The sequence below is a fragment of the Taudactylus pleione genome, unplaced genomic scaffold, assembly GCF_031769625.1.
Source record: "Taudactylus pleione unplaced genomic scaffold, aTauple2 ptg001175l, whole genome shotgun sequence".
Classification (NCBI taxonomy): domain Eukaryota; kingdom Metazoa; phylum Chordata; class Amphibia; order Anura; family Myobatrachidae; genus Taudactylus; species Taudactylus pleione.
In genome coordinates this window covers 117,466-134,564 of record NW_028285576.1, presented here as the reverse complement: position 1 = coordinate 134,564, position 17,099 = coordinate 117,466, and the positions used below count along the sequence as shown (strand labels likewise).

The 17,099-nt window shown below is 48.5% G+C and overlaps 1 protein-coding gene across 1 annotated transcript in view; it reads right to left on the bottom strand.

Annotated features, from left to right (window-relative positions):
• Window positions 1-17,099, bottom strand: part of SLC1A7 (solute carrier family 1 member 7) — a gene marked incomplete at its 5' end in the record, with an annotated part of 92,542 nt that overhangs the window by 30,282 nt on the left and 45,161 nt on the right. The window contains 2 exons of the mRNA XM_088462256.1: window positions 10,233-10,367; window positions 14,446-14,640. Coding sequence (XP_088318382.1) covers window positions 10,233-10,367; window positions 14,446-14,640 — 330 coding nt within the window. The remainder of the gene's footprint in view (window positions 1-10,232; window positions 10,368-14,445; window positions 14,641-17,099) is intronic.

The following is a 17,099-nucleotide window of genomic DNA, read 5'->3' as shown; positions in this document are numbered from 1 at the left end:
ATAAGGGTGACCCCAGCAGCACATAGTATGTAATATATAAGGGTGACCCCAGCAGCACAGAGCATGTAATATATAAGGGTGACCCCAGCAGCACAGAGTATGTAATATATAAGGGTGACCCCAGCAGCACAGAGCATGTAATATATAAGGGTGACCCCCAGCAGCACAGAGCATGTAATATATAAGGGTGACCCCAGCAGCACAGGGCATGTAATATATAAGGGTGACCCCAGCAGCACAGAGTATGTAATATATAAGGGTGACCCCAGCAGCACAGAGTATGTAATATATAAGGAGGACCCCGGCAGCACAGAGTATGTAATATATAAGGGTGACCCCGGCTACACAGAGTATGTAATATATAAGGGTGACCCCGGCAGCACAGAGTATGTAATATATAAGGGGGACCCCGGCAGCACAGAGTATGTAATATATAAGGGTGACCCCGGCTACACAGAGTATGTAATATATAAGGGTGACCCCAGGAGCACAGAGCATGTAACATATAAGGGTGACCCCAGCAGCACAGAGTATGTCATATATAAGGGTGACTCAGGCAGCACAGGGTATGTCATATATAAGGGTGACTCAGGCAGCACAGAGCATGTAATATATAAGGGTGACCCCAGCAGCACAGAGCATGTAATATATAAGGGTGACCCCAGCAGCACAGAGTATGAAATATATAAGGGTGACCCCGGCAGCACAGAGTATGTAATATATAAGGGTGACCCCGACAGCACAGAGTATGTAATATATAAGGGGGACCCCGGCAGCACAGAGTATGTAATATATAAGGGTGACCCCGGCAGCACAGAGTATGTAATATATAAGGGTGACCCGGCTGCACAGAGCATGTAATATATAAGGGTGACCCCGGCAGCACAGAGCATGTAATATATAAGGGTGACCCCGGCAGCACAGGGCATGTAATATATAAGGGTGACCCCATCAGCACAGGGTATGTAATATATAAGGGTCACCTGTCAGCACAGAGCATGTAATATATAAGGGTGACCCCGGCAGCACAGAGTATGTAATATTATATATAAGGGTGACTCAGGCTGCACAGGGCATGTAATATATAATATATAAGGGTGACCCCGGCTGCACAGAGTATGTAATATATAAGGGTGACTCTGGCTGCACAGGGCATGTAATATATAAGGGTGACCCCGGCTGCACTGAGTATGTAATATATAAGGATGACTCAGGCAGCACAGAGCATGTAATATATAAGGGTGACCCCGGCTGCACTGAGTATGTAATATATAAGGGTGACTCAGGCAGCACAGGGCATGTAATATATAACGGTGACTCAGGCTGCACAGGGCATGTAATATATAATATATAAGGGTGACCCCGGCTGCACAGAGTACGTAATATATAAGGGTGACTCAGGCTGCACAGGGCATGTAATATATAATATATAAGGGTGACCCCGGCTGCACAGAGTATGTAATATATAAGGGTGACTCAGGTAGCACAGGGCATGTAATATATAACGGTGACTCAGGCTGCACAGGGCATGTAATATATAATATATAAGGGTGACCCCGGCTGCACAGAGTATGTAATATATAAGCGTGACCCTGGCAGCACAGGGCATGTAATATATACGGGTGACTGGAACTAATCCTTCCACTCCACCCACAAGGCATCGCCACAGATCTGTATGCCAAATGGCCAATGGGCATCATCTGCAGGAAATGAGGACGTCCTCCTGGTATGTGGGTGTCTCTGGGTGCTCCGGATTCCTCCCATAGGTCACTACAGCACAGGTTACTGGCTGCCTAATAGAATGAGCCCAGAGTGTGTTTCCATATTGTGTTTCTGTGTTGTGCTTTCGTGTTGTGTTTCCATATTGTGTTTCTATTTGTTTGCATGTTATGTTTCTGTGTTTTTGCGTGTTGTGTTTCAGTGTGTTTGCTTGTTGTGTTTCCATGTTGTTTCTGTGTTTGCATGTTGAGTTTCCGTATGTTAGCGTGTTGGGTTTCCGTGTATTTGTGTGTTGCGTTTCCGTGTATTTGTGTGTTGTGTTTCCGTGTTGTGTTCCATGTTGTGTTTCCATGTTGTGTTTCCGTCTTGTGTTTCCGTGTGTTTGCGTGTTGTGTTTCCGTGTGTTTGCGTGTTGTGTTTCCGTGTGTTTGTGTTGTGTGTCCATGTGTTTAGGTGTTGTGTTTCCGTGTGTTTGAGTGTAGTGTTTCTGTGTGTTGTTTGTCGGTGTGTTTGCATGTTGTGTTTCCGTGTGTTTGCGTGTTGTGTTTCCATGTGTTTTGGTGATGTGTTTCTGTGTGTTTGCATGTTGTGTATCTGTGTGTTTCCGTGTGTTTGTGTGTTGTGTGTCCGAGTGCTTGCATTTTGTGTGTCCGTGTGTTTGCGTGTTGTGTGTCCGTGTGTTTGTGTGTTGTGTTTCTGTGCGTTTGCATGTTGTGTATCCGTGTGATTCCGTGTTGTGTGTCCATGTGTTTGCGTGTTGTGTGTCCATGTGTTTGCGTTTTGTGTGTCAGTGTGTTTGCGTGTTGTGTGTCCGTGTGTTTGCGTGTTGTGTGTCCGTGTGTTTGCGTTTTGTGTGTTGTGTGTCCGTGTGTTTGCGTGTTGTGTGTCCGTGTGTTTGCGTGTTGTGTGTCCGTGTGTTTGCGTGTTGTGTGTCCGTGTGTTTGCGTGCCTGTGGTAGTGAATTTACATTGCAAGCTCCAGGGTCTAATGTCAATAAATAAGTAGCATCTGATTAGTTAGCGCTGCGTCATCACACTGACACTAAGCTATGTAAGTACAGGATATTCATTCCGGCATTTATTATTCTGAGTAGAAAAACAGCTGCATGAAAGCCCAACGTGTACTGGTAAAAGCACAGCGTGTCCTACATACAACAGCAAGTCCAGGAACATGGTCTGACCTCTAAGGCCTACACCTCATGGGAGCCTCAGATCACAGACGTCAGGGAGCCGCAGGAAAACAAAGCAACTTTAATAAAGGATCATTTACACTAATGCTGGTGGAAAGGACATTCTCAGGCAATGCCGACACCATCTCAGGCAGTGCCGACACCATCTCAGGCATTGCAGACAACGTCTGTGATCTGCTACAGATAACTCCGGCTGCGGTTGAATAGGACAGAGAGCAGACGGCTGTATGTACACAGTAATTTATATAGCGCACACATATTCCGCAGCGCATTACAGAGCGTCTATCACTCACATCAGTCCCTGTGGAGCTTACACTCTATATTCCCTACCACATGGACACATCAGGGTTAATGTGTTTTTTAAGAAGCCAATTAACCTACCATGTGTGAGAGGAACCCAAGGCACCTGGAGAAAACACGGGAAGAACATACAAACTCCACACAGATAGGGCCTTGGTCATGAATTGAATTTGACCTACGGGCTGTGGGGCAGTAGTGCTAGCAACTGTGCTGCCATGCTGCCCAATTCACTTGCACAAAGCACAAAATGAATGTGAACATTCACAATGCTGTCGAAAAATAAGAAGCCAACGCTGGGATGCTCAGGAAGGAAGTGACCTCATGTATAAAAAGAAGCCAGCGCTGGGATGCTCAGGAAGGAAGTGACCTCATGTATAATAAGAAGCCAACGCTGGGATGCTCAGGAAGGAAGTGACCTCATGTATAATAAGAAGCCAACGCTGGGATGCTCAGGAAGGAAGTGACGTCATGTATAATAAGAAGCCAATGCTGGGATGCTCAGGAAGGAAGTGACCTCATGTATAATAAGAAGCCAGCGCTGGGATGCTCAGGAAGGAAGTGACCTCATGTATAATAAGAAGCCAAGGCTGGGATGTTCAGGAAGGAAGTGACCTCATGTATAATAAGAAGCCATGGCTGGGATGCTCAGGAAGGAAGTGACCTCATGTATAATAAGAAGCCAGCGCTGGGATGCTCAGGAAGGAAGTGACCTCATGTATAATAAGAAGCCAACGCTGGGATGCTCAGGAAGGAAGTGACCTCATGTATAATAAGAAGCCAGCGCTGGGATGCTCAGGAAGGAAGTGACCTCATGTATAATAAGAAGCCAATGCTGGGATGCTCAGGAAGGAAGTGACCTCATGTATAATAAGAAGCCAGTGCTGGGATGCTCAGGAAGGAAGTGACCTCATGTATAATAAGAAGCCAATGCTGGGATGCTCAGGAAGGAAGTGACCTCATGTATAATAAGAAGCCAGCGCTGGGATGCTCAGGAAGGAAGTGACCTCATGTATAATAAGAAGCCAATGCTGGGATGCTCAGGAAGGAAGTGGCCTCATGTATAATAAGAAGCCAATGCTGGGATGCTCAGGAAGGAAGTGACCTCATGTATAATAAGAAGCCAGCGCTGGGATGCTCAGGAAGGAAGTGACCTCATGTATAATAAGAAGCCAGCGCTGGGATGCTCAGGAAGGAAGTGACCTCATGTATAATAAGAAGCCAATGCTGGGATGCTCAGGAAGGAAGTGGCCTCATGTATAATAAGAAGCCAACGCTGGGATGCTCAGGAAGGAAGTGACCTCATGTATAATAAGAAGCCAATGCTGGGATGCTCAGGAAGGAAGTGACCTCATGTATAATAAGAAGCCAGCGCTGGGATGCTCAGGAAGGAAGTGACATCATGTATAATAAGAAGCCAATGCTGGGATGCTCAGGAAGGAAGTGACCTCATGTATAATAAGAAGCCAGCGCTGGGATGCTCAGGAAGGAAGTGACCTCATGTATAATAAGAAGCCAATGCTGGGATGCTCAGGAAGGAAGTGACCTCATGTATAATAAGAAGCCAGCGCTGGGATGCTCAGGAAGGAAGTGACCTCATGTATAATAAGAAGCCAGCGCTGGGATGCTCAGGAAGGAAGTGACCTCATGTATAATAAGAAGCCAATGCTGGGATGCTCAGGAAGGAAGTGGCCTCATGTATAATAAGAAGCCAACGCTGGGATGCTCAGGAAGGAAGTGACCTCATGTATAATAAGAAGCCAATGCTGGGATGCTCAGGAAGGAAGTGACCTCATGTATAATAAGAAGCCAGCGCTGGGATGCTCAGGAAGGAAGTGACCTCATGTATAATAAGAAGCCAATGCTGGGATGCTCAGGAAGGAAGTGACCTCATGTATAATAAGAAGCCAGCGCTGGGATGCTCAGGAAGGAAGTGACCTCATGTATAATAAGAAGCCAGCGCTGGGATGCTCAGGAAGGAAGTGACCTCATGTATAATAAGAAGCCAATGCTGGGATGCTCAGGAAGGAAGTGGCCTCATGTATAATAAGAAGCCAACGCTGGGATGCTCAGGAAGGAAGTGACCTCATGTATAATAAGAAGCCAATGCTGGGATGCTCAGGAAGGAAGTGACCTCATGTATAATAAGAAGCCAGCGCTGGGATGCTCAGGAAGGAAGTGACCTCATGTATAATAAGAAGCCAGTGCTGGGATGCTCAGGAAGGAAGTGACCTCATGTATAATAAGAAGCCAATGCTGAGATGCTCAGGAAGGAAGTGACCTCATGTATAATAAGAAGCCAAGGCTGGGATGCTCAGGAAGGAAGTGACCTCATGTATAATAAGAAGCCATGGCTGGGATGCTCAGGAAGGAAGTGGCCTCATGTATAATAAGAAGCCAATGCTGGGATGCTCAGGAAGGAAGTGACCTCATGTATAATAAGAAGCCAATGCTGGGATGCTCAGGAAGGAAGTGACCTCATGTATAATAAGAAGCCAGCGCTGAGATGCTCAGGAAGGAAGTGACCTCATGTATAATAAGAAGCCAAGGCTGGGATGTTCAGGAAGGAAGTGACCTCATGTATAATAAGAAGCCATGGCTGGGATGCTCAGGAAGGAAGTGACCTCATGTATAATAAGAAGCCATGACTGGGATGCTCAGGAAGGAAGTGACCTCATGTATAATAAGAAGCCAGCGCTGAGATGCTCAGGAAGGAAGTGACCTCATGTATAATAAGAAGCCAAGGCTGGGATGCTCAGGAAGGAAGTGACCTCATGTATAATAATAAACCATGGCTGGGATGCTCAGGAAGGAAGTGACCCTCATGTATAATAAGAAGCTAACGCTGGGATGCTCAGGAAGGAAGTGACCTCATGTATAATAAGAAGCCAGCGCTGAGATGCTCAGGAAGGAAGTGACCTCATGTATAATAAGAAGCCAAGGCTGGGATGCTCAGGAAGGAAGTGACCTCATGTATAATAAGAAGCCATGGCTGGGATGCTCAGGAAGGAAGTGGCCTCATGTATAATATGAAGCCAGCGCTGGGATGCTCAGGAAGGAAGTGACCTCATGTATAATAAGAAGCCAGCGCTGAGATGCTCAGGAAGGAAGTGACCTCATGTATAATAAGAAGCCAAGGCTGGGATGCTCAGGAAGGAAGTGACCTCATGTATAATAAGAAGCCAGCGCTGAGATGCTCAGGAAGGAAGTGACCTCATGTATAATAAGAAGCCAAGGCTGGGATGCTCAGGAAGGAAGTGACCTCATGTATAATAAGAAGCCAGCGCTGAGATGCTCAGGAAGGAAGTGACCTCATGTATAATAAGAAGCCAAGGCTGGGATGCTCAGGAAGGAAGTGACCTCATGTATAATAAGAAGCCAGCGCTGGGATGCTCAGGAAAGAAGTGACCTCATGTATAATAAGAAGCCAATGCTGGGATGCTCAGGAAGGTAGTGACCTCATGTATAATAAGAAGCCAACGCTGGGATGCTCAGGAAGGAAGTGACCTCATGTATAATAAGAAGCCAGCACTGGGATGCTCAGGAAGGAAGTGACCTCATGTATAATAAGAAGCCAGCGCTGGGATGCTCAGGAAGGAAGTGACCTCATGTATAATAAGAAGCCATGGCTGGGATGCTCAGGAAGGAAGTGAACTCATGTATAATAAGAAGCCAACGCTAGGATGCTCAGGAAGGAAGTGACCTCATGTATAATAAGAAGCCAGCGCTGGGATGCTCATGAAGGAAGTGACCTCATGTATAATAAGAAGCCAGCGCTGGGATGCTCAGGAAGGAAGTGAACTCATGTATAATAAGAAGCCAATGCTGGGATTCTCAGGAAGGAAGTGACCTCATGTATAATAAGAAGCCAGCGCTGGGATGCTCAGGAAGGAAGTGACCTCATGTATAATAAGAAGCCAGCGCTGGGATGCTCAGGAAGGAAGTGACCTCATGTATAATAAGAAGCCATGGCTGGGATGCTCAGGAAGGAAGTGACCTCATGTATAATAAGAAGCCATGGCTGGGATGCTCAGGAAGGAAGTGACCTCATGTATAATAAGAAGCCAATGCTGGGATGCTCAGGAAGGAAGTGACCTCATGTATAATAAGAAGTCATGGCTGGGATGCTCAGGAAGGAAGTGACCTCATGTATAATAAGAAGCCAACACTGGGATGCTCAGGAAGGAAGTGACCTCATGTATAATAAGAAGCCAGCGCTGGGATGCTCAGGAAGGAAGTGGCCTCATGTATAATAAGAAGCCATGGCTGGGATGCTAAGGAAGGAAGTGACCTCATGTATAATAAGAAGCCAATGCTGAGATGCTCAGGAAGGAAGTGACCTCATGTATAATAAGAAGCCAAGGCTGGGATGCTCAGGAAGGAAGTGACCTCATGTATAATAAGAAGCCAATGCTGGGATGCTCAGAAAGGAAGTGACCTCATGTATAATAATAAACCATGGCTGGGATGCTCAGGAAGGAAGTGACCCTCATGTATAATAAGAAGCTAACGCTGGGATGCTCAGGAAGGAAGTGACCTCATGTATAATAAGAAGCCAGCGCTGAGATGCTCAGGAAGGAAGTGACATCATGTATAATAAGAAGCCAAGGCTGGGATGCTCAGGAAGGAAGTGACCTCATGTATAATAAGAAGCCATGGCTGGGATGCTCAGGAAGGAAGTGACCTCATGTATAATAAGAAGCCAATGCTGGGATGCTCAGGAAGGAAGTGACCTCATGTATAATAAGAAGCCAATGCTGGGATGCTCAGGAAGGAAGTGACCTCATGTATAATAAGAAGCCATGGCTGGGATGCTCAGGAAGGAAGGGACCTCATGTATAATAAGAAGCCAATGCTGGGATGCTCAGGAAGGAAGTGACCTCATGTATAATAAGAAGCCAAGGCTGGGATGTTCAGGAAGGAAGTGACCTCATGTATAATAAGAAGCCATGGCTGGGATGCTCAGGAAGGAAGTGATCTCATGTATAATAAGAAGCCAGCGCTGAGATGCTCAGGAAGGAAGTGACCTCATGTATAATAAGAAGCCAAGGCTGGGATGCTCAGGAAGGAAGTGACCTCATGAATAATAAGAAGCCATGGCTGGGATGCTCAGGAAGGAAGTGACCCTCATGTATAATAAGAAGCTAACGCTGGGATGCTCAGGAAGGAAGTGACCTCATGTATAATAAGAAGCCAGCGCTGAGATGCTCAGGAAGGAAGTGACCTCATGTATAATAAGAAGCCAAGGCTGGGATGCTCAGGAAGGAAGTGACCTCATGTATAATAAGAAGCCATAGCTGGGATGCTCAGGAAGGAAGTGGCCTCATGTATAATAAGAAGCCAGCGCTGGGATGCTCAGGAAGGAAGTGACCTCATGTATAATAAGAAGCCAAGGCTGGGATGCTCAGGAAGGAAGTGACCTCATGGATAATAAGAAGCCAACGCTGGGATGCTCAGGAAGGAAGTGACCTCATGTATAATAAGAAGCCAGCGCTGGAATGCTCAGGAAGGAAGTGACCTCATGTATAATAAGAAGCCAGCGCTGAGATGCTCAGGAAGGAAGTGACCTCATGTATAATAAGAAGCCAGCGCTGGGATGCTCAGGAAGGAAGTGACCTCATGTATAATAAGAAGCCAAGGCTGGGATGCTCAGGAAGGAAGTGACCTCATGTATAATAAGAAGCTAACGCTGGGATGCTCAGGAAGGAAGTGACCTCATGTATAATAAGAAGCCAAGGCTGGGATGCTCAGGAAGGAAGTGACCTCATGAATAATAATAAGCCATGGCTGGGATGCTCAGGAAGGAAGTGACCCTCATGTATAATAAGAAGCTAACGCTGGGATGCTCAGGAAGGAAGTGACCTCATGTATAATAAGAAGCCAGCGCTGAGATGCTCAGGAAGGAAGTGACCTCATGTATAATAAGAAGCCAAGGCTGGGATGCTCAGGAAGGAAGTGACCTCATGTATAATAAGAAGCCATAGCTGGGATGCTCAGGAAGGAAGTGGCCTCATGTATAATAAGAAGCCAGCGCTGGGATGCTCAGGAAGGAAGTGACCTCATGTATAATAAGAAGCCAAGGCTGGGATGCTCAGGAAGGAAGTGACCTCATGGATAATAAGAAGCCAACGCTGGGATGCTCAGGAAGGAAGTGACCTCATGTATAATAAGAAGCCAGCGCTGGAATGCTCAGGAAGGAAGTGACCTCATGTATAATAAGAAGCCAGCGCTGAGATGCTCAGGAAGGAAGTGACCTCATGTATAATAAGAAGCCAAGGCTGGGATGCTCAGGAAGGAAGTGACCTCATGTATAATAAGAAGCTAACGCTGGGAAGGAAGTGACCTCATGTATAATAAGAAGTCATGGCTGGGATGCTCAGGAAGGAAGTGACCTCATGTATAATAAGAAGCCATGGCTGGGATGCTCAGGAAGGAAGTGGCCTCATGTATAATAAGAAGCCAATGCTGGGATGCTCAGGAAGGAAGTGACCTCATGTATAATAAGAAGCCAATGCTGGGATGCTCAGAAAGGAAGTGACCTCATGTATAATAAGAAGCCAGCGCTGGGATGCTCAGGAAGGAAGTGACCTCATGAATAATAAGAAGCCAGCGCTGGGATGCTCAGGAAGGAAGTGACCTCATGTATAATAAGAAGCCAGCGCTGGGATGCTCAGGAAGGAAGTGACCTCATGTATAATAAGAAGCCAACGCTGGGATGCTCAGGAAGGAAGTGGCCTCATGTATAATAAGAAGCCATGGCTGAGATGCTCAGGAAGGAAGTGACCTCATATATAATAAGAAGCCAGCGCTGGGATGCTCAGGAAGGAAGTGACCTCATGTATAATAAGAAGCCAATGCTGGGATGCTCAGGAAGGAAGTGACCTCATGTATAATAAGAAGCCATGGCTGGGATGCTCAGGAAGGAAGTGACCTCATGTATAATGTAATGTCCTGGCTGAGACTGTACACCATGCCCTGAGATTGTTACAAGCTATACATAATATAGATATATACGGATAACACTCACAGCGCCCAGTCAACTGCGATGATCAGAGTGATGTCATCAGTGGGCAGGCCAACAGAGGTCAATACAATCACCATGGTTACCAAACCAGCTTGGGGTATCCCTGCTGCCCCAATACTGGCCGCAGTGGCTGTGATGCTGCGAAATGGAAGCAGAAAACAAGCACGTCACAGGATATACAATGGGGTGTGGGGTGCTGTACATGTACGCCCCGCGTGAGGCATTGATCTATAATCGCTAGTAGCCAGTATACATTCCCCGGATACTGTTATACCTGTTATATTATATAGAATTACCGTCCCCTAATCAGCAGCAGCAGTGACATGTCCTGCACCCCACAATCTTATAGGACTTTCCAGCCTTTTTATCGCTGACTACAAACACTGTGAGAACAATAATTCACTACTCGGCATAATGAGCTCTTTACCGCAATTATAAGGTGAGAAGGTAAAGAGCTGGAAATGCTGCTTAGATTAGCGATAACGTCACTGGCGATTATACTGCCGATACATTCCCATATCATGTAAGTTATAGGAGGGTGACCAGTCACCTGTACTCCCGGGAGACCTGTGCACCTTCCTGCATGACTCTCTAATGAGGCAGGGGGAGGGGCTAAAGCTGGGAGAGAGATAACATTGAAGATAAATAGCACCAATGAGCTCCTAACTGTCACTGTACAGGCTGTGTATGAAAAGTGACACTTAGGCGCTGATTGGTTGGTGCTATTTATCTCCAATTTTATCTCTCTCCAACCTTTATTAAATCTCCCCTAAGTCACTGGGCCCAAACCCCCTGCACGATACTACGATTACCGGACTACTTTGTACGGGCCCATAAAGATGCGATTTCCCCCACACACTCTCCACCTCCACACACTCTTGTACTTCACCTACCGCCTTCTACCTCCAACCACTCCACCAACTCTGCTACTCCACCTACCGCCTTCTCTCCTCCACCAACTCCGCTACTCCATCTACCGCCGTCTATCTCCACCCACTCCGCTACTCCACCAACCACCTTCTATCTCCACCCACTCCGCTACTCCACCAACTCCCCTACTCCACCCACTCTGCTACTCCACGTACCACCTTCTCTCAACCTTCACCTACTACGCTCTACCAGCTACCGCCTTTTCTCCTCCTCCACCCACTCCGCTACTCCATCTACCGCCGTCTATCTCCACCCACTCCGCTACTCCACCAACCACCTTCTATCTCCACCAACTCCCCTACTCCACCCACTCTGCTACTCCACCTACCACCTTCTCTCAACCTTCACCCACTACTCTCTACCAGCTACCGCCTTTTCTCCTCCTCCACCCACTCCGCTACTCCATCTACCGCCTTCTACCTCCACCCACTCTGCTACTCCATCTACCGCCGTCTATCTCCACCCACTCCACTACTCCACCAACCACCTTCTATCTCCACCAACTCCCCTACTCCACCCACTCTGCTACTCCACCTACCACCTTCTCTCAACCTTCACCCACTACTCTCTACCAGCTACCGCCTTTTCTCCTCCTCCACCCACTCCGCTACTCCATCTACCGCCTTCTACCTCCACCCACTCTGCTACTCCATCTACCGCCGTCTATCTCCACCCACTCCGCTACTCCACCAACCACCTTCTATCTCCACCAACTCCCCTACTCCACCCACTCTGCTACTCCACCTACCACCTTCTCTCAACCTTCACCCACTACTCTCTACCAGCTACCGCCTTTTCTCCTCCTCCACCCACTCCGCTACTCCATCTACCGCCTTCTACCTCCACCCACTCCGCTACTCCATCCACCATCTTCTACCTCCACCCACTCCGCTACTCCATCTACCGCCTTCTACCTCCACCCACTCCGCTACTCCACCTACCGCCTTCTACCACCACCCACTCCGCTACTCCACCTACCGCCTTCTACCTCCACCCACTCCGCTACTCCACCTACCGCCTTCTACCACCACCCACTCTGCTACTCCACCTACCGCCTTCTACCACCACCCACTCCGCTACTCCATCTACCACCTTCTACCTCCACCCACTCCGCTACTCCACCTACCGCCTTCTACCACCACCCACTCTGCTACTCCACCTACCGCCTTCTACCACCACCCACTCCGCTACTCCACCTACCGCCTTCTACCTCCACCCATTCCGCTACGCCACCTACCACCTTCTCTCCTCCTCCACCCACTCCTAACAGCTACCGCCTTCTATCTCCACCTACCGCCTTCTACCTCGACACACTCCGCTACTCCACCTACCGCCTTCTACCTCCACCCACTCCGCTACTCCACCTACCGCCTTCTACCTCGACACACTCCGCTACTCCACCTACTGCCTTCTACCTCCACCCACTCCGCTACTCCACCCACTCCTCTCTGCCAGCTACCACCTTCTCTCCTCCACCCACTCCACTACTCCACCTACCGCCTTCTATCTCCACCCGCTCCGCTACTCCACCTACCTCCTTCTCTCCTCCACCCACTCTGCTACTCCACCTACTGCCTTCTACCTCCACCCACTCCGCTACTCCACCTACTGCCTTCTATCTCCACCCCCTCCACTACCTCCTTCTCTACTCTTCCACCCACTCCACTCTGCCAGCTACCGCCTTCTCTCCACTTCCACCCACTCCACATACCACATTTTCTCCACCTCCAACCATTCCGATACTCCTCCTACCACCTTCTCTCCACCTACACCCTCTCTGCCAGCTACCACCTTCTCTTCTCCTTCACGCACTCCGCTATGCCAACGACAACCTTCTCTCCACCTCCACACACTCTGCTCTGCCAACAACCGCCTCCTCTCCCCCTCCACCCACTCCGCTCTGTCAGCTACCGCCCCCTCTCCACCTCCACCCACTCTGCTCTGCCAGCTACCGCCTTCCCTCCAACTTCTTTCCTCTTTCACCCACTCTGCTCTGCCAGCTACCACCTTCTCTCCTCCTTCATCCACGCTACAGACTCCTCTTCTCCTCCCACTCTGCTCTGCCAGCTACCACCTTCTCTCCTCCTTCACCCACTCCGCTCTGCCAGCTACCACTTTCTCTCCTCCTCCACCCACTCCGGTGTCAGCTACTGCCCCCTCTCCACCTCCACACACTCTGCTCTGCCAGCTACCGCCTTTTCTTCACCTTCACCCACTCTGCCAGCTGCCGCCTTCAATCTCCACCCACTCTGCTCTGCCAGCTACCACCTTGTCTCCTCCTTCATCCACGCTACTGACTCCTCTTCTCCTCCTCCCACTCTGCTCTGCCAGCTACCACCTTCTCTCCTCCTTCACCCACTCTGCCAGTTACCACCTTCTCTCCTCCTTCACCCACTCCGCTCTGCCAGCTACCACCTTTTCTTCACCTTCACCCACTCTGCCAGCTACCACCTTCTCTTCTACTTCACGCACTCCGCTATGCCAACGACAACCTTCTCTCCACCTCCACACACTCTGCTCTGCCAACTACCGCCTCCTCTCCCCCTCCACCCACTCCGCTCTGTCAGCTACCACCTTCTCTCCACCTTCTTTCCTCTTTCACCCACTCTGCTCTGCCAGCTACCACCTTCTCTCCTCCTTCATCCAGGCTACTGACTCCTCTTCTCCTCCCACTCTGCTCTGCCAGCTACCACCTTCTCTCCACCTTCTCTCCTCCTTCACCCACTCCGCTCTGCCAGCTACCACTTTCTCTCCTCCTCCACCCACTCCGCTGTCAGCTACCGCCCCCTCTCCACCTCCAGCCACTCTGCTCTGCCAGCTACCACCTTTTCTTCACCTTCACCCACTCTGCCAGCTGCCAGCTGCCGCCTTCAATCTCCACCCACTCTGCTCTGCCAGCTACCACCTCCTCTTCTCTTCCCAATCACCTATTCCCACCTCAGGATTGCTTCCGCACAGCTGCCACCCCCTGGAATACCCTTCCTCATCCAATCAGCCTCCACCCAGCCTACAACTCACCTCCTCTCTCCAGCCTTCCACCTTCTAACTCTCCGGCCTCTCTCCACTTGTTTCTCTATCTAATTATGTATATATGTTAATTTGTGAACTTATCGGCAACTGTCTAATGTGGTTGCCTTGTACCTATGTCCTCTCATAGAACACAGAGTGCCACATAGTATAATAAACCGACTTATTAGCCATTATGTCTTTATTACAAATATAAAAATGTAAAGTATTTATTTTTTTGTGGGGCCACTTTACTGGTCAGTAAGTAGCCGTGACTCACCTGATGGTAATGAGCTGGCCGAAGTCTAACTCATAGTTGTTCACTTGTGCGATAAAGATGGCGGCTACTGCTTCATACAGCGCGGTCCCGTCCATATTTATGGTGGCCCCAACAGGCAGCACAAACCTGGCGATGCGCCTGTCTATGTGATTGTTCTCTAGCAGACACTTGAACGTTATGGGCAGCGTGGCAGAACTAGACAGACACAAACGGGCCATGTTATGTGGCAAGTCGCGGTGTCACGAAACATTCTATCTGCAATACATTCTGTAGTCTGTAGGGTGCACTTGAGAAAGGACTGAAACACAATTCAACAGAGGTTTTACATTTTTGATTCAATTAATCGACTAGTAGATGGTCAGACATTAAATCACGGGCATCGTTTTACACACATCAATTACGAGGTCCCACAGTATCTGATTCAAAGAATCGCCTAATTTTTGGTCATACATTAAATATATGTGTGTACACCCATATTGAGATTTACCCCTGAAGAAGTCTCAGAAAGAGGTGGATACCACATTTAAGCATTTCCTTGATTGGAAGGTGTATGTTATTCTTCTCCAAAGATCGGATGGTTGCATATTATCAGAATTGTGTAAGATATTGTCCATCTAATACATTGTTACATTTTAAATAAAGGAATATTTCATTTTCAATTTTTAAAACGTTATTAATGTTGGCCTTGGGCCTATTTTTGGGTGTTTCTTGGTACGAGGGTATCTTTTTTAGAACCTCGAGGAGGATTTAAAGCAAGCTCAATTTTTTGGACTAATTTGACCAGAACTGAAAAAGAGTAGGAACAACGGCGAACTTGTCTCTTCAGAAGAAAAGAAGACTTATAAACCTCTGGAGGGACTGCATTGTATTTTACAATATATGTAATCAGTGATCAATTTGTTCATCTCTTGAAATAGTCTGTCTAACAGAGGACTCACTGAAGGGTGCTGCTGTATTTGACTCGATAGCGCAGTCTAGGATATTTTGTAGTAAATATATATATATATATATATAGTTGTAGTAGTCATCACTAACCAATCACTGCACTGCACCCAACATACTGTAGGTATTGCGTTCATCTCAGAATTATGGCCCTCAGTGCACTACCCCGAACATTCCTCCCCATTGCAGTTATGTCACCTGCCTCCCCATTGCAGAGTTATGTCACCTGCCTCCCCATTGCAGAGTTATGTCACCTGCCTCCCCATTGCAGGGTTATGTCACCTGCCTCCCCATTGCAGGGTTATGTCACCTGTCTCCCCATTGCAGGGTTATGTCACCTGTCTCCCCATTGCAGAGTTATGTCACCTGTCTCCCCATTGCATAGTTATGTCACCTGCCTCCCCATTGCAGTTATGTCACCTGCCTCCCCATTGCAGAGTTATGTCACCTGCCTCCCCATTGCAGAGTTATGTCACCTGCCTGCTCATTGCAGAGTTATGTTACCTGTCTCCCCATTGCAGGGTTATGTCACCTGTCTCCCCATTGCAGAGTTATGTCACCTGTCTCCCCATTGCATAGTTATGTCACCTGCCTCCCCATTGCAGAGTTATGTCACCTGCCTCCCCATTGCAGAGTTATGTCACCTGCCTCCCCATTGCAGAGTTATGTCACCTGTCTCCCCATTTGCGGCCAGCCTTCCCTGCACTCCCTCCCCTTCTAGTCCAGCCAACCAGCCAGTCTTCCCTGCGGCACCCCTATGTCTAGCCGGCCTTGTCTGCCCTTTGCCACCCCAATCCACTCTTCCCACCCAAGTGCCCTCGCTTTTTTAGCCTACCCTGCCCTGTGCCCCCTATTAATATCCAGCCTTCTCTATCCTGTGCCCCCCCCCCCTATACCATGTCCAGCCATCCCTGATATACACACCAATTGACGCACCACCCGCGAAGTAGCTTCACCCACATTATCCACAACTCCACCCAAGTCTGCCCTATACCTCGGGGGGCTCTGCCTATTTTGTCAGTACCGGACCCCAACATTTCTGATGGCAGCCCTGGCCAGTCCCCCGGGAGGAGAGCACACATTGCTATCACTGGAAATATGGCACCAGACAGCGCCAAAGTCTCTGCTATCTGCTGCCATATTGTGCCTCTCCTGTCATTTTTTGTGGGATCTACCCCTGGCCACGATCGCCCATAAAAAAAACATTAAATACAAATTGTTGATTTTATTATTGAGGCCTGGTAGGGAGTCAGAATTTCCTCTGAAGCTTGATTGCCTACTTATCAGGATGGACTACACTGGCCGCCCACCATCTTGAGCCCCTCCCTCTGTGCGTACGCATGTACCACCCGTAAAAGAAGCCCAGAAGAGGAGAGCAGGGGCTTCGGGAGGGTGGTCGGAATTCGCCACCCCTGATAGAAAGCCCTCATTCTAGCCAAAGGAACTGCTGTACTGCAGAACCCATTAATATATCACTTTATGTATGAGGTGCGCGATCACTGGACAACAATAATGATATCGTTTGGGGCTGGGAACTCGCTTGCACTCTCCCCAGGGGAACCATACATTGTGTATATATCACATCATTACCAAAAATTATATATGCAGGAAGCACCTGGACACACACAGTGTCTGCAGAGCATCATACCTGGACACACAGAGTGTCTGCAGAGCATCATACCTGGAGAAAGTGTCTGCAGAGCATCATACCT